This window comes from Scylla paramamosain, chromosome 26, assembly GCF_035594125.1.
Source record: "Scylla paramamosain isolate STU-SP2022 chromosome 26, ASM3559412v1, whole genome shotgun sequence".
NCBI lineage: Eukaryota > Metazoa > Arthropoda > Malacostraca > Decapoda > Portunidae > Scylla > Scylla paramamosain.
This window is the reverse complement of record NC_087176.1, coordinates 14,509,941-14,531,590: the sequence shown is the minus strand read 5'-3', so window position 1 is coordinate 14,531,590 and position 21,650 is coordinate 14,509,941. Positions and strand designations below refer to the sequence as shown.

At 41.1% G+C, this 21,650-nt stretch overlaps 1 protein-coding gene across 1 annotated transcript in view; it reads left to right on the top strand.

Annotated features, from left to right (window-relative positions):
* The window catches only part of LOC135113913 (probable glutamate receptor), a 212,704-nt gene that overhangs the window by 13,636 nt on the left and 177,418 nt on the right, over nucleotides 1-21,650 (top strand). The window contains exon 2 of the mRNA XM_064029532.1: nucleotides 19,529-19,623. Within this exon, the coding sequence (XP_063885602.1) occupies nucleotides 19,557-19,623 (67 nt within the window). The 5' untranslated portion in view covers nucleotides 19,529-19,556. The remainder of the gene's footprint in view (nucleotides 1-19,528; nucleotides 19,624-21,650) is intronic.

Below are 21,650 nucleotides of genomic sequence, written 5' to 3'. Positions count from 1 at the left end.
AATAATAATAATAATATTAATAGTAATAACAATAATAATATTATTCACTAGAATAAAAGACATCCAATATTCCTTACACAGAGTAAGTCTCTAGCACAAAACTAAATTCCAATGCATGAATGTTTATTTCAACCGTTCCTAACTTTTCGTTAAATGAGGAAACAATAATCTTTATTATTATTATTATTATTGTGGTGGTGAGTACTGAATTACCCAAAAATGGAGATCTCCGCAAAAAGGGAAGAAAGTCAGAATGTGGTCAACTTTGGAAGTTAAGTAGTCAAAGATTTTGTATTTATTTATTTGTTTACTTTTTAGTCGAGAAGTTAGGTGAGAGGTATACAGCACAGATAAATTTAGTTAGGAGGAGGCAGTAGACACCTGCCAAAACGATAATTACTCCCAGTGAGGTCTAAAGCACTGTTCAGGGGGGTGCTGTGAACTTATCATTAAACCCAGCTGTGACCTCACTGAACGTTTCCCTTTGTGTCTCACAACACAAGGGGGCAGTCATAGCCTGCCCTCTAAAGACAACTCTCTTCCTCCACACAAAGCTACAAGCACCTAATAACACACACACCCTTCACTCAAAAATTTTAAAATCATCATGGCGACTCCTACACCAGCCTCGGAGTCTCCATCTGGGTAGGGGACCATAAATGTCCCCAGGTCGGACTGCCTTTCTGTCGACGACCCTAAGTGTCTTGACACCCCCTCTCAACTTTTTCTTCATTAACTTCTGCAACATTCGCGGTCTAAGATCTAATTTTCAATCTGTAGAACACCACCTCTCCTCTTCTAAACCTCATCTTCTTTTCCTCACTGAAACTCAGGTGTCTGAGGCAACTGACAGTAGCCTCTTTTCTGTTTCCTCCTACTTTCTCTATCCTCATTTTCGATCCAAATCTGGATGCTGCGTTTACGTGCGCAATGACTTAACTTGCTCTCGTGCCCACGCTCTTGAATCTTCCGAGTTTTCCACCATCTGACTACGACTACAGAGTCACTCTTATACTAAATTTATCTGTGCTGTATACCTCTCTCCTAACTCCTCTGACTATAAGAACTTCTTTGACTACTTAACTTCCAAAATGGAGCACATTCTGACCCTCTTCCCTTTTGCAGAGATCTCCATTCTTGGAGATTTCAATGTTCACCACCAGCTTTGGCTTTCCTCTCCCTTCACTGACCATCCTGGTGAACTAGCCTACAACTTTGCTATCCTCCATGACCTAGAGCAATTGGTGCAACACCCTACTCGCATTCCTGACCGTCTTGGAGATACGCCCAACATTCTTGACCTCTTCCTGACCTCTAATCCTTCTACTTATGCTGTCACCCTTTCTTCTCCGTTGGGCTCCTCCGATCACAATTTCATATCTTTATCTTGTCCTATCACTCCAATCCCTCCTAAGGATCCCCCTAAGCGAAGGTGCCTCTGGCGTTTTGCCTCTGCCAGTTGGGGGGACCTGAGGAGGTATTTTGCTGATTTTCCTTGGAATGACTACTGCTTCCGTGTCAGAGACCCGTCTTTGTGTGCTGAGCGCATAACAGAGGTGATAGTGTCTGGCATGGAGGCGTACATTCCTCACTCTTTTTCTCATCCTAAACCTTCTAAACCTTGGTTTAACACAGCTTGTTCTCGTGCTATACATGATAGAGAGGTGGCCCACAAAAGGTACTTAAGCCTTCCATCACCAGAATCTCATACACTTTATATTTCTGCCCGGAACCATGCCAAGTCTGTTCTCCAACTAGCCAAAAACCTTTCAAGATCTAACTCCCCTCGTGATTTCTGGCATCTAGCCAAAAATATCTCCAATAACTTTTGTTATTGGAGATTAAAGTTAAACGTTAAAGCAAAGTTAAACGTAAACGTATTCTTCGCAATTATGTTTTCCATGCCCTCGCTGGCCTAAACCCTCGGAAGGCTTATGGACCTGATGGGGTCCCTCCTATTGTTCTCCGAAACTGTGCCTCCGTGCTTGCACCTTGCCTAGTCAAACTCTTTCAGCTCTGTCTGTCAACGTCTACCTTTCCTTCTTGCTGGAAGTTTGCCTACATTCAACCTGTTCCTAAAAAGGGTGACCGTTCTAATCCCTCAAACTACCGTCCTATTGCTTTAATTTCCTGCCTATCTAAAGTTTTTGAGTCTATCCTCAACAGGAAAATTCTTAAACATCTATCACTTCACAACCTTCTATCTGATCACCAGTATGGGTTCCGTCAAGGCCGCTCTACTGGTGATCTTCTGGCTTTCCTTACTGAGTCTTGGTCATCCTCTTTTAGAGATTTTGGTGAAACTTTTGCTGTTGCCTTGGACATATCAAAAGCTTTTGATAGTCTGGCACAAAGCTTTGATTTCCAAACTACCCTCCTACGGTTTCTATCCTTCTCTCTGTAACTTCATCTCAAGTTTCCTTTCTGACCGTTCTATTGCTGCTGTGGTAGACGGTCACTGTTCTTCTCCTAAAGTGGTGTTCCTCAGGGCTCTGTCCTGTCACCAACTCTCTTCTTATTATTCATTAATGATCTTCTAAACCAAACTTTTTGTCCTATCCACTCCTACGCTGATGATACCACCCTGCACTTCTCCATGTCTTTTCATAGACGTCCAACCCTTCAGGAGGTAAACATAGCACGCAGGGAAGCCACAGAACGCCTGACTTCTGATCTTTCTAAAATTTCTGATTGGGACAGTGTAAACTTGGTATTGTTCAATGCCTCAAAAACTCAATTCCTCCATCTATCAACTCGACACAACCTTCCAGACAACTATCCCCTCTTCTTCAATGACACTCAACTGTCCTCCTCTTCTACACTGAACATCCTCGGTCTGTCCTTTACTTATAATCTGAACTGGAAACTTCACATCTCATCTGTAGCTAAAACAGCTTCTATGAAGTTAGGTGTTCTGAGACGTCTCCGCCAGTTTTTCTCACCCCCCCAGCTGCTAACTCTGTACAAGGGCCTTATCCGTCCATGTATGGAGTATGCTTCACATGTCTGGGGGGGTTCCACTCATACTGCTCTTCTAGACAGGGTGGAATCAAAAGCTTTTCGTCTCATCAACTCCTCTCCTCTAACTGACTGTCTTCAGCCTCTCTCTCACCTCCGCAATGTTGCATATCTAGCTGTCTTCTACCGCTATTTTCATGCTAACTGCTCTTCTGATCTTGCTAACTGCATGCTTCCCCTCCTTCCGCGGCCTCGCTGCACAAGACTTTCTTCTTTCTCTCACCCCTATTCTGTCCAGCTCTCTAACGCAAGAGTTAACCAGTATTCTCAATCATTCATCCCTTTCTCTGGTAAACTCTGGAACTCCCTGCCTGCTTCTGTATTTCCACCTTCCTATGACTTGAATGCCTTCAAGAGGGAGGTTTCAAGACACTTATCCACCAATTTTTGACCACTGCCTTGACCCTTTTAAGGGACTGGCATTTCAGTGGGCATTTTTTTTTATTGATTTTTGTTGCCCTTGGCCAGTGTCCTTCTTACATAAAAAAAAAAAAAAAGTTTGAGAGTGACTGTGGTCGTGGCCGGATGGTAAAAATTCAAGATTAAACACAAGTCTAAGCTTGAGTTGATGAAAATCAAACCTCTCTAGTTAGGACCCGCGTCCGCGTTTAAGTGCGGGCTCGCTTAAGCTAATTAATGATCTTTTTAATGTAAACTTCCACACGCCGCGGGCGATCGCCCGTGCGCAGGCGAAATGAAACGCGGGCGCCTCTTGGGTTGGCCGTGGGCCCGCATCCGCAAGTTGGTGCTGTAGGGTACAGTGTTAAATGCCGGTCTTCACACATCACAGGCAGGCCCATTTCTCCAGAGGAAACTCATTAAGTAGCTTTTTGAATTTCAACCTCACTGATTATGCGTGACTTGTCCCTTTTGAACATAATATAATACTTAGAACTCAAAAGGGGAATAATATTCTAGATTTAATTTTAACTAATAGGGAGGCAGTAGTCACAGAGGTAGAGGTTGGAGAACAGCTATGTAACAGTGACCAAGGAGAAATTAGGTACAAATTATAATGGGAGGAAACTTTTAGAAGCAAAAACACCAATAAAATACCTGACTTTAGGAGGCCAGATTTTGAGGGATTAAAAAGGTACCTCCAAGGAGTTGACTAGCAACGGACGCAGGGAAAGGTAAGGTCCAGGACGGAGTTGAGAGAGATAAGGCAGGATTAGGTGAGGTGAGGTGAGATGTGAGGAGGAACCGCAAGAGGAAGGGACAAGTGTCCGGAAGGGTCGGGGGAGGGAGAGAGGGGGAGATATGTGTGAGTATGTTAGAGGATCAGGTCATGCTGAGATGAAGTGAGTAGAGGATGGAGTGGAGAGGATGGATGCGGCTGAGTTGAGAAGATTAGGGGAAGTGAATGTAGATGAGTTGCATAAATATTTCGTTGATAAATTACATTCAGGACAGCAAGCAAACATCCCTTGTAGAACAATAGATTCACAGAAGATTGGTCCTAAATGGATGGCTGTTAGGTTAAAACACTACATATGATGGAAAAGAACTATATATAAGAGACTAAAGACAGGGGAAGAGGCTTTAAGGCCACAATATAATTATTTAGTTAGAACAGTCAGGAAGTTAACGAGGAAAGTTAAAAACAATTATGAATTAAAGGTAGCCAGCCAGGCGAAGACGGACTCTAAGGGATTTTATCAGGTATATAGAACGAAAAATAGAGAAACAATAAGTCCATTAAAGGCAGTAGATGGGGTAGAGGTTAGTTCTGGAAAAGAGATTAGTAGAATTCTGAATGAGTTTTTTTTAAGTCTTCATCCAGGAAAACATGCAGGAAATGCCGAATAGTGTGCAGATATTTAGAGCAGAAGAGAATGAGAAGCTGACAGATATTACTATAACTAAGGAGAGTGTGCAACATAAGATGGATAGGCTAAAAATTTTAAAGGCACCAGGAACATATGAAATATATCCCAGAGTACTTAAGAAATGCACAGAGGTTATTAGTGAGCCGTTAGTTTCTGTCTTTAGAAAATCACTTGAGTCAGGTGAGGTACCGGTAATGTGGAGGTAGGCGGTCGTAGTACCCATTTTTAAGAAAGGAGATAAAATTTTAACGTCATATTATAGACCTGTCAGCTTGACTTCTGTTGTAGATAAAATAATTCAGTCAGTAATAGGGAACAACATTAGGGATCATTTAGACAAACATAACTTGATAAATCAGTAACAGAATGGCTTCACGATGGGGAACTTTTGCCTGACGAACTTGTTAAGTTTTTACGGTAAGGTTTATGCGGCAACAGATAATGGTGATAATTATGACATCCTATTTCTGGACTTGAGTAAAGCGTTTGACAAGGCACCCCATCAAAAACTACTGGGAAAGGTTAAGGCGCACGGGATAGATGGGAACGTGTTAGGCTGGATAAAGTCGTGGCTGAGCGACAGGCGACAGAGAGTTGTAATAAACGGTTCTAAATCCGAGTGGGGTCAAGTAATTAGTGGGGTGCCACAGGGATCAGTATCATGCCCATCATTGTTTTCAATATGCGTCAGTGACTTGAATAGTGCAATTAGTAATGATGTTAGTAAATTTACGGATGCCATCGCCTTGCAGGCAGATTTGGATAGGATGAACGAATGGACAGACAGATGGCAAATGTATTTAAATATCAACAAATGCAAAGTACTTAGCGTAGGTAGAGGAAACCCACACAGTAGGTACACAATAAACAACGAAGCTCTGGTAGGTTCAGAGTACGAGAAAGATTTAGGAGTTATAGTTAGCTCTGAACTCCGTCTAAGGAAGCAATGCACAGAGGCCAGAAATAGGGCATATAGGGTATTAGGGTTAATTTTTTAGGAGTGTTAAAAGTAATAGTCGCGAAGTAATATTAAAGTTAAATTTGAAGTTGGTCAGACCTCATCTAGACTACGCTATGCAGTTCTGGTCCCCATATTACAGGAAGGATATAGGTCTATTAAAATCAGTACAAAGGAGAATGACTACAAGGATATAGGGTATGAGGAGTATTCCTTGCGAAGCGAGATTGAAGCTATTAAATTAATATACTTTAGAGAAACGTAGGTTAAGAGAGACCTGACAGAAGTCTTTAAGTGGTATAAGGGTTATAACAAGGGGGACGTAAGCAAAATTCTTAGGATTAATAACCAGGACAGAACACGAAATAACGGGTTTAATCTTGAAAACAATTAGGTTTAAAAAAAGAGATAGGAAGGAAGTAGCTCTCAAATAGAGTGGTAGATTAACTGAACGGACTCAGTTATCAAATTATTAGTGCTGGGTCATTAGGGAGCTTTAAGAGAAGATTAGACAGATTTATGATTTATGGATGGGAATGATAGTTGGAAATAGGTAGGTATGTTTCATGGAGGCACTGCCACGTGTAGGCCTGATGGCTTCTTGCAGTTTCCTTTATTTCTTATGTTTTTATGTTCTTATAATAATTGAGTCTCTCATTTTAGTGTCTTCCCGAACGAGGTGGTCATGCAGCCCGTGAAGCAGTTCATCAAAGCTTGTGATTAACTTTCTTAAATAGTTGTAAAATTTCACATTATCCTGCCTTAGGTCGTGGAAAAGAGTGTTAAGCGCTCCAACCTTGCTCTTTTCTGCAATCAATCCATAGTTTACGCCTATATCTCCTCTTCTTGGGTAGATGCAATAAGTAAAATTGACGAAGGCGATGAAGGTTCATTATCAATCAGTGCACAACACAAACTGGTGCGGCGTGCGAGTGGTTTACAACCGTATGGTCTGAAAAGGTCGGAGGCAGGTGTGTCTGCGGTTAAGCGCGGACGCCGGTATGGACCGCCTCGTGTCAATCTTGGTTAATACACCACCAGGGTTTTGTCGTGACCTGGATGTCCAGCTGCAGGTTGGTCGGGCACAAGCTGTAGGATTACCAGGGCGAAAACCTCCTGAATAACCAAAAGATCTTTGTATTCATCCCCTTGACGCCCTCTTCTGCATAGGACATTGTCTGATGACAAAAAGAATTGTGAGAAAGGAATATGTAAAGAGGGCAAGGTGGAGAGGTCACCTAATTCCAGAACATAAATTGCTGCTCAGCACCTAGTTCCTGAAGGAAAAAGTTTTGTACTGGTGATGTTTGCGAGACAACGCCCTACGGAATATTTCCAGATAGGGCATCTGCCACCACATTTGCACGTTCTGGAAAATACTTAAACTAAGGGGAATATTCTTGGATCGTCAAATACCAACGCTGAGGTTTCTTTCCTTGAAAAGGTTAGTGACGGCGACGTTGTCAGTGAAGACTGTGTATCCCAGTATTAGATCTCGGAAGTGGGTAAAAGCCTAGACAATGGCTAGAGCTTCCTGGTGTGTCACGGAGTAATTTGCTTCCACTTGGTTGAGAACCCTACTCGCATATGGAATCCCATGATTCTTGGCCCTATCGGTCTTTTGCATCAATACTGTAACTAACCCTAGAGAAGAAACATATATGTAGCGTTCAAAAGGTAGAGAAAAGTCAGGAAATGCCAAAACTGGAGCTTGTGGGAGAGTTGTTTTTAAATCCTGAAAGCTACGCTCTTGTGCAACACTCCAATGAAAGGAAACATCCTTTTCTAGTAGCTGATTGAGTGGAGATGCATGTTTAGCGAAATATTTGATGAATGATCAGTAGTAACTTGTTAATCCAAGGAAAGATGTTACATTTTCGATAGATTTTGGTTGTGGAAAGTGTTAAACTGCTGACACTTTATTGACCATTGTGTGAACCCCATTCACTGTCGGCAACGTGTCCCAAAAAGGTGATCTTGGACTTCAAGAGCTCACATTTTGACAGGTTTACCGTAAGGCCAGCTTTCTGCAGTCTATGTAAAACTGAATGCAAACTCTGAAGGTATGATTCAACTGTTTTGCTTGCAATGATTATGTCATCCAGGTAGGCATAGAATGAGTTCCTTAATATACCTGAAAACAATGTATTGATGAAAAGTGAGTGGCACATATTTTAGACAAAATGGCATGCATAAGTGCATGATAATCAATGACTAAAATCAATGACTGCGCGAAAACTACCGTCTACCTCAAGAACAAGGAAGAATGGACTATTCCATGGGGAATGGGTGAGTTCGATTACTACTTCATGGAGCACCTCTTTGACCTGCTCTTCAACTATTGACTTCTAGATATGGGGTAATCTGTAGGCTGGAATGTAAACTGGTTTGGTGTTTTGAGTAGAACAGGGTGTTCTGCGCAATCAGTACTATCAAGGGGTTCGCCAGGAGGCAACGCTATCACGTCGTGGTATTTCTCAAGAAGATCCAGTATTGCTTCAGGTCCGGGAATTCACGTCATTGGCAAGCAAACTTAAAGTTCGGCCCCGCCTCAGCTCGATGTCAGAGGAGGACCGTACAGGAGTGACACATGCTGTAAGAAACTCCAAGGACGTGGGCAACACTTTTTGATCATAATAACCCATCCCCAAGGTAGACTCCATGTTTCACGCGTGCTGTCCTCCCGCAGGACTCCCTGCAGGAGTCACATGACTTTACGAACAGAGGAAAGAAATTATTCCATAGTAAAACGCTGGAGTTTACTGGGCCCGTGAAACTATTGTCTCTATTGATTGGTGTGTCAGGAACCGCAATGGGAATGTGCATTGCTACGTGATCCGGGATTTCGTGGTCACTCACAATAATGGGTTAAATGCTTTTCTAATTTTCATGTGAATTGGAGGTAGTAGAAGTTACATGAACAGAGGGAAGTACATGTGATTGATTCATTGATTTAAGTAATGGCGCCGCAACATTGCGGTCATATGGCGCCGCTACAAACTTTAAAAGCTTTAAAAGTAACAAAGATTCAATTTTAAAATATTAATATCAAAAACAAAATTATAGGTGTGGTAAAAATTTTAAAACACCAATAAAACAGTAAACATAAAAACAGGAAATAAGAGGAAAAAAAAAAAAAAACTCGTGCTAAAAATGAGATGGTTGGTATATTAATGATTTAGTTAATTAGTTTGATTTAAAATGAGAAGGTACTGATCTCACTTATCCAGATCACTGTGTCTGGCGTTGATCGTTTAATACCCAGGACATTGACACCACTGACACAAATATCTGGCGTTGTTCGTAACGTACCCAAGACATTGACCCCACTGACCCAGCCCCTAAGACTCAGCGTTGTTCGTTACGTATCTTCGTCACTTGCTTTCATGTTCTCCCTCAGTACAAGAATAAAGTTCCCCCTAATACTATAATACTGATTAAATAATTAGAACAGTTAAAAGGTAATCTATAGTTTGTTTAAAAGACCAGCCTTCTCCACAAACATAAGAACCTCATGTCCCGGGAAGAGAGCCCTCAAACCAAGTATCATCGACATCTGGAAAGTCCCATCCTCATTGCGATATCCTGGAAAAGATATCGCTCGGGACACTCCACTAGAAAGTGTCACACTGTCATAGTAAGCTAGTTACTATGACTAAGCAGTCATCACAAAATGGTTGGGATTCCCAACCATAAGTGAGACGTGTGTGACCATCCGGAGACGGGCCAGTGCAGTCTATGAGCGGCGCTCCTGTACATGGACATACGTCCATGGCTAGAAAATTACATAAGTTATCCCACCCATCTTAGTGATGGCAACCGCATTTTCCCACCTGCCCTGTCAACTGGCACTCTTATACTGGTGTATCAGTTATGAAAAAAAAAAAGGAATGGGAATGGAAGGAGCAACCCGAGTTCCAGCTTCTTTAGCCAGTCATCGGTATTCCAAATAAGGTTATAGAGGTCAAGTAAAAAGGTAAAAGCTTCATTAGACATGTGGCCTAAAAGGAATATGGGATGCCACAGGGATCTGGAGCCGTATTAACAAAGATTTTCAGAGTTCGTCTTAGCGTTCGTCTTAGACTATGCAGATCTCCTAAGCATGTTTAAAATTGTGCTGAGCCGAACTCTTAAGCCCCAGTATGAAATGGTGAAAGAGCAAAACAGTAAAATCATATATTTCTTAATTTTGAGTTAATAATGCAGTCTTTTGACATTTTTCGAATAAACAACAAGAAAAAAAGATAATTCGTCATTGATTTTGTATTGATATGAACGCATAAATTTGTGTTTTATTAATAAGCAAATTAGATCCCGCGCAAAGCGAGTTTATTTTGTCACATTGTATACGTCTTTCAGCCCTGCCAATCCTACTCAGCAGCGCCTCCTTTCCTGTCCTTTGTCTTTAGTATGGAGGAGATGATGATCCCTAAGGCTGAAATGGCCAATAGAAGAAACCCAGCTATATGGGCGAGACTTAACTTTCTCGTCCAGTCAGTATTTTGAGGAAAGATGTAACCTAAAGGGTTTCGCTCATTCAGCTGCACAAAAATAATGAATGGGGCTCTATTACTAAGAAGGTAAATAAGACACGCCAGCAACAGGACACAGGAATATCCAAGATCATCACTGCAGCAGAGCAGATAACAGATAACACTGTAATTATTACTTTAATTACTAGTTTCAGCGCCTCACTAATTCCTGTGGTGCTTTCCAAGACATCTCCCGAAAAAACCTGTCACAAATAACACACCTGCAGGTCTAGTCTATATACGTCCAACAGTTCAGTCACTCAAGTCATTGAGAGCATCGTAACGGGGGTAAATAATTATTGAGGTGGCGGGCGTGGGCGTCGATCGACGGTCGGCCATTTTTATTTGGTTGGCTTAGTCTTAGTGTAACTCTTAAAGTTAAGCTACATCCGGTCCTGTCTTAAATTTAAGACCTAGACTGAGCACGACTTGGGAATTTAAGCACAACTCTAAGATTAAGAGTTGGGCTGAGTCAAATCTTTCTAGTTAAGAATCTTTGTTAATACGCCCCCGTGGGGATAAATCATGGGACTGGGACAAAGCCATGCGTATTTCAAAGAAAAATGGGACATTATAAGACTCTCCACCAGGGGAGGCAAAATTGACGACAACAGACTAACTGTGGACGATAAAGTGTCAACGGTACAGTTGGATGCTTTCTGGAGACACTAGGAAGTGCTCAACAAACATATCGGCAACTGTGTTAGGGTCTCCCACCGTCTCCCCATCATGAGATAAAACAGGTGGAGATATTGAAGACTTCCCAGATATCTTGCGGGCACTATTGAAAACCTCGGTGAGTGGTGAGTGGAGTGCGAACTGAGCCCTCTTTAAGGTGGGACGCGCACGGGCAAACGCTTGTCGAAGAGCCTCCAAGCAGTGGACGTCCCTACAATGTCGTCCAAAGCGAAAAAAAAGGCGGCACGCTTTTCTTGAATGGCTGCACATTCAAGTACAATCTGCATTCCACCAGGGAACAGGACGTTTAGGAAACCAACCAGAGGTCTTTGGGACGGACTGAAGAGAAGTGGAGTGCAAGACATCAGTGAAATATGTTCCAGCCTCATCACAATTTCCTATCTCATCTACTGAGACAGCAGGGATGCAAGATGAATTATGTGAATAGCTGCCAATCCGCTTCATGTAGACGCCATCAGGGAGAACATGGTGCAGAATCTGTTGACTGTATTAAAATTAGGAAGTGATGGCTTCCATTTAAATTCGATAAAACTTTCCAGTTAAAATCAAGAAGGGAATTGGATGTACAGAAAGAGAGATATCTATTGCTGTAAAAGTATCTATTTGACTATGGAAATGGGCCATGTCCCCAGAGTTTAAAATCTCTAGTCCTGTATCCTGGACAAAAGAAGCAAGTAAAAAACTATGAGGGTAAACAGCGTCATCATACCACAAAGGAGGACGACCAATAAATTTCTTAATAAAAGAGGAGAAGGAAGAGTATTTAGAAGGTTATCATTCAAGTTCATTACTTTCGATAGGAACAGTGGGAGACAAATACAGACTCCATAATGTATAAAAACGATTTATAAAAAACTTAATACAATAGCCTACAGTACGAGCGAATCTCCAGCTTGATAAAAGGAATATCTGTGCGAACAAAGATGCCAGTGCCACCATGGTGGCCCTGACCAGAAATAAGAGTGGAGAAGGAAGCATAATATCCAGGAGAACTAAAGTGAGTGGATTGTCCGAGGATTGATCTTGCAATCAAATGCAAACAGGAGAACACTTAGATACCAATGCCCGGAGTTCCTCCCGGGGGGCACGCAAACCGTGACAATTCAAATGCAGAATTTTGAATATTACTATTTTGAGTGGGTTTTTAGGAAAGCCACAGAGAGAAACTTTCCTTTGCCAACCTTACTCGGCTGGCGAGGCTTATTTGGTCCTACGTTATTGTAGGCGCAGAAACCTCAGACTGAGTAACTGGCGTGGTGATAACTACCACACACACGAGTCTATGAAACTCCTGAAAAGACCGGAGGAGGAGGATTCTGCGACAAAGACGTATTAGTATCGCTCTTGGAGGAGGACTTATTTAGAAGACAGGCAGAAAAACCCTCTATATTCATATCATAAGTGGATGAATCACTTTTATTAATGACATCTATCTCAGAGACAGCAGATGCTCCCAAAGGGATCTTTCTAGGGGGAATACCCATCGAGTCTAGAGACTCAGCAGATCACTGGGAACGTTTCTGGTGGGACTAAGGAGGAACCTTTGGAGATTTGCTTGTATGTATGTGGATGCTTAAAAAGCCTTGGGAGATGTTCGTGGTTAGGAATCCATGTGGGCATGGACTTCTTCAATATGAACTTATGAAGATTGTGATGTACACGAAGATGCAGTGGAAGGCTTTGCTGAAGAACAAAGCTTGGTTGAAAATGCAGGGGAGGGCTTATCAGTGATATCCTCCATAACAGAACTTACTGCAGACAGAAACTGAAAGAGCGACATTCCTACAAAAAACGGGAAGAAATAATTTAAGGGTGTGAAAGGCGGGAAGGTGTTACAACCTTATCACTTGTGGTGGAGGTGGAAGAACTAAAGTGGAGGGAGGAAGCGTAGGTCCCACCATACTTCTACCTAAAAAGAAGTTCCCGCCTGGTACTACCGAGACTAGTTAACTGAGAATTAGCCAGTTGAAGGATGTCCAATGCGGTATTCCTTGCATTATCGAGAATGTAGCTGGAGAGCTTCCCTGAAATAGAAGCAATAAGGTTCCGATTCATATTCAGGAGTAGGGTGTGGGTCAAGCGCAGAGCAGTGACCGCACCGGGGACGATTTGGACAATTCTTCCTTCCGTGACCGAACTCATAACACCAATAACATTGTATAGGACGGTCAACGAATACATTTACTGGAAGATAAAAAGGACCAGTCTTTACACGTTCAAGAAGAAAAGAATCATAGAAAGTGAACACAATCATGTTACTATTTCCTCTAATTTTGGCCACTCTTGAACCACACGTTCACACTTGGCCACACTTGAACCACACGTTCAAGAAGAAAAGAATCATAGAAAGTGAACACAATCATGTTACTGTTTCCTCTAATTTTGGCCATTCGTTGAACATTATCAGGAAATAGCTGAAGGATGTCACCTTTTGAGAGTTCGTGCAGGTCCTGGTTGTAAATGTGTACTTTGCAATAAATGAATGTTCAGTGTGGCTTGATCGATTCAAAGATCCCATCAGAAGGGTAAGGTACATGGAGGAGCATCATCGCCCACGTTAAATCTTTAGCTCGGATCAAGATACCTTTACCATATTTCTTAATATTATTTATAAGGAGGACTCCAACCCCCATTTCTAGATACCTGGCTGCATGAATAAAGTTACCTCGACCTTCCCCATAATATGCTACAAACCAGTAAGGTGTAGGTGGTTGGCGAGCTTTAGGAGCACGTTCCTCAGCATCATGAAAGTCATTACAACAGTAATAATTCTCGCTGTCAACCACATTGTTTGAGCGAATGATCTCAGCAATTAAAATATCACTGCCTCAAGGGCAGCTTTGGCAGATGTAAATGTCACATAGCACCGATTAGAGAGACAATCGCCGTCGTATTTGAGACGAATAAGGAAAACCGTTCCAAAAGGCTAAAAAATCGAGTGGATTGCACGGTATGACATGGAGGCATGGGCATTGATTATGACAGTTTCCAGACAAGACTTAACAACTGACCAAAGGGGTCTTCCACCATGGAAAGCAACAGCTGGGGGAGTACGAGATCCTGCGTACACATCACCATCACGACCAGAGGGTGATGTCTCGAGGGTCTGGTCGACCATCCCTCAAGGACCAAAGGAGTTTTTATATTATAAAAATAAAATGGCTCCATGAACAAAGGGAAACCGCCTACTGGGAGTACGAAGGAAGCGAGCCCTGGCCGCCGTGAACAGATACCTCTTTCCCTTGGCGGCCACTCGTTTTAAAAAGTGGCCCCTCTTGATTCGAAAGTTTGTCCACGACCTGTTTATCTTCTTATTTCAATCTCTCTCTCTCTCTCTCTTTCTCCCTCTCTCCTCTTTCATTATTCTTTTCTTACTCGTTCTTACTACTCTCTTAATTTTATATCGTGTTATTTCGCTCCACACAACAATATATATATATATATATATATATATATATATATATATATATATATATATATATATATATATATATATATATATATATATATATATATATATATATATATATATATATATTTGGAGCATACTCCATACACGGACGGATAAGGTCCTTGTACAGAGTTAGCAGCTGGAGGGGTGAGAAGAACTAGCGAAGGCGTCTCAGAACGCCTACCTTTATAGAAGCTGTTTTAGTTACAGATAAGGTGTGAAGTTTCCAGTTTAGTTTATAAGTAAAGGACAGACCAAAGATGTTCAGAGTAGAAAGGGGGACAGTTGAGTGTCATTGAAGAAGAGGGGATAGTTGTCTGGAAGGCTGTGTAGAGTTGATAGATGAAGGAATTGAGTTTTTGAGCCAATTTGCTCTTTCTTCCCCAATCAGAAATTTTAGAAAGATCTGAAGTCAGGCGTTCTGTGGCTTTCCTGCGTGAAATGTTTACTCTCTGAAGGGTTGGACGTCTATGAAATGACTTGGAAAAGTGCAGGGTGGTATCATCAGCGTAGAAGTGGATAGGACAATAAGTTTGTTTTAGAAGGTCATTGATGAATAATAAGAAGAGAGTGGGTGACAGAACAGAACCATGAGGAACACCATTGTTAATACACTAAGGAGAAGAAGAGTGACCGTCTACCACAGCAGCAATAGAACGGTGAGAAAGGAAACTTGAGATGAAGTTACAGAGAGAGAAGGATAGAAGCCGTAGGAGGGTAGTTTGGAAATGAAATCTTTGTGCCAGACTCCATCAAAAGCTTTTGATATCAGACTACTAGACATCAAAAGCTTTTTGATATCAGACTAGTAAGCCTGATTATCTCTTGTCTGGGGCACCTCTCCCTTATTTTATGGCCTGTATTGTTTTCCCTGGCGTGGGGATTGTGAAAGATGTAACTAACCTAATTTTTCATAGTAGGAGTTGTAATGTTGTAGCTGGCATGGGCGTTACGGCGCAACTTCGGGAGGCAACGCTGTGTGAGGCTGCCGGTGATGTGTTGCTTGCCGCTCGGTAAGCACGAACAGCGTTGCTGGGATCTTCGTTTGACCAGGTTGTTGCTAATTGCCAAGTGTTGAGCCCCGAGTAGAGAAGTATATGAAGATGGATGCCGTCTTTCTCGAAGCGACAAGGAGTCGGGGTTGATGATAAGTGATTGCACACGGTAGCAGTTGCTGGGACCAGTGGAGCTGGCCCAGAGGCACGTTGGCCGGGCTCATGTTGGAACCGGGATTAGTTGTGTTTGGATGGTTACGTGTGGGAGTTTTGCTCCGTGTGCGGGAAAGGAGCATCCGTCGGCTCGATGTAGTGATTCCTTTGTCATCGGATGGTCGGCAGGAGGAATGCAGGGCGATAGTATTGTTGTGTCTGACATAGTGAGATAGGCTTGGTCATGGCACACCCTGAAAGTACCATTTTGTTTGATAAGGAGCGACCTGAAGGCTCCTCTTATTTTTGCCGAGAAAGTGGCACTTTTATTTTATTCGTTTTATGGGTGTGACATGGTGGCTCTGAGGAGCCAGGAGCGAGCAAGTTGAAGTGAAGGTGTGGGCCGTGAAGGCCCTATGGAGGATGCAGTGTGTTCTCCAGTGAGGAGAACTGACGGGGCCAGCAAATTAGAGACCTGCTTGTCAGCCCGAAAGAGAGATTTGTTTGGCCAGCGGGTGTATTGCCTGGTAGTGCCGTGATGATGCACCAGGAGGGTACGACCCCTGTTGGGCGCGTTCATTGTGGCAAGTGCACAGGGTTGTCGCTGCTAGGTGACTCATGTATTTGTGCAGGGTGGAAGAGAAGGTACAGAAGAAAGAGTAGGCGGTGCAGCAGAGAGAGAAGTGAGAGTAGATGGAGCAGTGACAGCAGAGGAAAGAAAGACGACGAAGGAAGAGAAAAGACAACAGTCACAGGAGAAGCTGGAGCAGCCGTAGCTGCTGAATGAAAGGTGACCTAAATTTGACTTCCTGTAGGAGTAAACCCTCACACCAATGTTACCGAGATCACAGGTCTTGGGTGAGAGACAGAGACAGACTTCGTGGGAGGAGTAGGATGAGAAAATGGTATTCTGAATATGAAGGGTTGAGTTAGTTCTGTTTGTTATTATTATGATGACTGTTTACATTATCCTCTCCCCTATCACATGTTCTGGCCTGTGCGCGTTTCTGTTCAAGGAGTAGCCGTTGAGATTGATATCAGAAAGCGTAGACATGGTGCTGAATAAGAATATGTGAAAGCGTATTTAAGGAGAGTTATTCCTGTATATTTAAGGGTTGGCTTGCAGTGTAACGCCTATTATTATTATTGTGTACTATATAAAGTCCTACAAGAGGCAAAAATCTGGAAGAAGGCTGGTATCCAACGAGAGAGCGTTTGTGATTCTAATACAGGCTGCTCTTGTGACAGAGGGTTGTTCTGAGCAGTCTTGTCTTGTTGTGTCATTGTGCAATTTTTAATGAGAACCAGCTCCATCCTCTAACTCCTTTTTTGGCTAAGTGCAGAGTCTGGTGTGTGTGTGTGTGTGTGTGTGTGTGTGTGTGTGTGTGTGTGTGTGTGTGTAGTGTATTTATCAAATGCTGCTAATGTCCAGGTTCGAAGCTGTGCTTGCCCAGAGTTAGAGGATTATATCATAATTTGTCTTCTGGAAGATTGTAAATGTACTGTCACTTGGCCAGAGTGTATAATATTTCTGTCGGACAGTAGGCGATTTGTCCAGCGGGGTACTGCCCTTGCCCAGTGTGTACGTCGTCTCTTCTTTCTTTCTTTTTTCTTTTTTTTTATGTAAGAAGGACAACGGCCAAAGACAACAAAATCCAATAAAAATAAAAAAATTAAAAAAAACATTGTGATACCGGCCCTGAATAGGGTCCAAAGCGGTAGTAAAAAATGAAAGATAAGTGTCTTGAAACCTCCTTCTTGAAGGAATTCAAGTCATAGGAAGTGGAAATACAGAAGCAGGCAGAGAGTTCCAGAGTTTAACAGAGAAAGAGAGGAATGATTGAGAATATTGGTTAACCCTTGCATTAGAGAGGTGGACAGAATAGGGATGAGAGAAAGAAGAAAGTCGTGTGTAGCGAGGCCGCAGGAGGAGGTGAGGCATCCAGCTAACAAGATCAGAAGAGCAGTTAGCATGAAAATAGCGGTAGATGATAGCAAGAGATGCAACATTGCGGCGATGAGAAAGAAGCTGAAGGCAGTCAGTTAGAGGACAGGAGCTAATGAGAAGAAAAGCTTTTCATTGTACCATGTCTGGAAGAGCGGTATGAGTGAAATCCCCCCCCTCTCCCTCCACAATACATGCAAAATATACTCCATACATGAACAGATAAGGCGCTTGTTCAGAGTTAGCAGCTGGAAGGATGAGAAAAACTGGCGGAGACGTCTTAGGACTTCATAGAAGCAGTTTTAGCTAGAGATGAGTTGTGAAGTTTCCAGTTTAGATAGACCGAGAATGTTCAGTGCAGAAGAGGGGAACAGTTGAGTGTCATTGAAGAAGAGGGGATAGTTGTTTGGAAAGTTGCGTCGAGTTGATAGACGGAGGAACTGAATTTTTGAAGCATTGAACAATACTAAATTTACCCTGCCCCAATCAGAAATTTTAGAAAAATCATAAGTCAGGCGTTATGTGGATTTCCTGCCTGAACTATTTACTTCCTGAAGGGTTGGACGTCTACGAAAAGACGTGGAAAAGTGTAGGCTGGTATCATCAGAGTAGGACTGGATAGGACAAGAAGTTTGGCTTAGAAGATCATTGATGAATAACAGGAAGAGAGTAAATGACAGGACAATACCCTGAAGAAAACCACTGTTAATAGATTTAGAAGAACAGTGACCGTCTACCAGAACAGCAACAGAACGGTCAGAAAGGAAATTTAAGATGAGTTACAGAGAGAAGGATAAAAGTCGTATGAGGATAGTTTGATATTCAAAGCTTTCTGCCAGACTCTATCAAAAGGTTTTGATAGAGGCAAGGCAACAGCAAACGTTTCACCTAAATATAAAAAAAAAGGGGATGACCAAGACTCAGTAAAAAATGTCAGATCACCAGTAGAGCCCCTTAACGGAACTTATACTTGCGATCAGATAGAAGGCTCTGAAGTGATAGATGATTAGGAATCTTCCTGTTGAGGATAGATTAAAGAACTCTACATAGACAGGAAATTGAAGGAATAGTACGGTAGTCTGAGGGATTAGAACGGTCACCCTTTTTAGGAACAGGCTGAATGTAGACAAACTTTCAACAAGAATGAAAGGTAGATGTTGACAGACAGAGTTGAAAGAGTTTGACTAGGCAAGGTCCAAGAACGAAGGCGCAGTTTCGGAGAACAATAGGAGGGAGCCCATCTGGTCCACAAACCTTCCGAGGGTTTAGGCCAACGAAGGCATGGAAAACATCTTTGCAAAAAAATTTCAAGGGTAGCATGAAGTAGTCAGAGGGTGAAGGAGAAGAAGAAACAAACCCTAAATCATCCAAGGTATAGTTTTTAGCAAAGGTTTAAGCAAAGAGTTTAGCTTTAGAGCAGTGATGCCATTTGGTTGACAAAGGAGGGAAAAAAGAAAAGTTATGGGAGATGTTTTTTTGCTAGGTGCCAGAAGTCACGAGGGGAGTTTGACACTTTCTATTAATGTAGAATTTTTTGGCTAGCTGGAGAACATACTTGTCATGGTTCCTGACAGAAATATAAAGCGCCTGAGATTCTGGTGATGGAAGGCTCAAGTACTTTCTGTGGACCACCTCTCTGTCATGTACGGCACGAGAACAGGCTGTGTTAAACCAAGGTTTAGAAGGTTTAGGTCGAGAAAAAGACTGAAGAATGTACACCTCCATGCTAGACACTATCATCTCCGTTATGCCCTTAGCACACAGGGATGGGTCTCTGATACAAAAGGAGTAGTCTTTCCAATATATATATATATATATATATATATATATATATATATATATATATATATATATATATATATATATATATATATATATATATATATATATATATATAATCGCTCATTTACTTATTTATTTTTATTTATTTTTTTATTATTTTCACCAGGTGCCGCAACGAAAGGTCTTTACAGATTATGCGTCATATTGCCATCTTCACTGCACTCCTTCCATTAGGACTTGGGATAATACCACATCACATCAGTAAGTTGAAAATAACAAATACGATTTATATGTTCAGTCCGGTTTTAACATGATAAATTAAGAACATAAGTTAGATTACAAGAAGCCAGTAGGCTTACACGTGGCAAATCTTGTCTGAAACACACCTATCTATATCCAACAATCATATCTATCCATATATTTATATACCCTTCATTTAAAGCTCCCTAATGATTCATTACTAATGACTTGATTATTGAGTCTATTATATTCATACACCACCAATTTCTTCCTATCTCTTTTAAATCTAACATTAACAATATATACTCGTATATATATATATATATATATATATATATATATATATATATATATATATATATATATATATATATATATATATATATATATATATATATATATATATATATATATATATATATATATATATATATATATATATATATATATATATATATATATATATATATATATATATATATATATATATATATATATATATATATATATATATATATATATATATATATATATATATATATATATATATATATATATATATATATATATATATATATATATATATATATATATATATATATATATATATATATATATATATATATATATATATATATATATATATAAGCATTTTGCAGTTACTTATAAAAATGCATTTGCCATCTGTACGTTTACATAAGAACATAAGAAATTAGGGAAGCTACGAGAAGCCACGAGGCTTACATGTGGCAGCCCCTGTATGAAATATACCTACAAACTTCCACCTGCTATCTCCATCCATAAATCAACCTAATCTCTTAAAGCTCCCTAATGTCTTAGCACTAGTAATTTCATCTACCACTCTATTTGAGAACCAGTTTCTTCCTATTTCTTTCTTAAACCTAATTTTTTCAAGCTCGAACCCGTCATTTCTCGTTCTGTTCTAGTTGCTGATCCTAAGAATTTTGCTTTACGTCCCCCTTGGTATAGCCCTTATACCACTTAAAGCCTTCTATCAGGACCCCTCTTAACGTACGACTCTCTAAAGAATGTAAATTTAACAGCTTCAATCTCGCTTCATAAGGAATACGCCTCATCTCCTGTTTCCTTTTAGTCATTCTCCACTGTACTGATTCTAATAGACCTATATCCTTCCTGTAATGTGGATCCCAGAACTGCACAGCGTAGTCTAGATGAGGTCTGACCAACTCCAAATATAACTTTAATATTACTTCGGGCCTTCTACTTTTAACACAACTAAAAAATTAATCCTAATACCATGTTTGCCCTGTTTCTGGCCTCTATGCATTGTTTTCCTAGACGGAGTTCAGAGCCAACTATAACTCCTAAACCTTTTTCGTACCCTGATCCTACCAGAGTTTCGTTGTTTATTGTGTACCTACTATGTGGGTTTCCTCTACCTACGCTAAGTACTTTGCATTTGTTGATAATTGCAAATTGCATTTGCCATCTGTCCGTTCATTCGTTCATCCACCTTCCCATCTATCCCGTGTGCCCTAACCGTTCTCAGGAGCCTCTGATGGGGTATCTTGTCAAACGCTTTACTAAAGTCGAGATATAAGATGTCAAAACTATCACCATTATCTGCTGTCTCGTACACTTTATTGTAAAAACTCAACAAGTTCGTTAGCCAAGACTTCCCCTTCGTGAAGCCATGCTGTGACTGATTTATCAAGATATGTTTGTTTAAATGTTCTTCGCTAATATTGACTCCGTTATTTTACCTACAACAGAAGTTAAGCTGACAGGTCTATAATTTGATGTTAAAGTTTTATCTTCTTTCTTAAAGATGGGTACTACATTAGCCTGCCTCCACATTACTGGTACCTCACCTGACTCAAGTGATTTCCTAAAGACAGAAGCTAACGGCTCACTATTAACCTTTTTGCCTTCTTTAAGTACTCTGGAATATATTTCATCTGGTCCTGGTGTCTTGAACTTTTTTAGCCTATCTCCTGTTCCACTATCTCCTTAGTTATGATAATATCTGTCAGCTTCTCATTCTCATCTGCTCTAAACATCTGTTC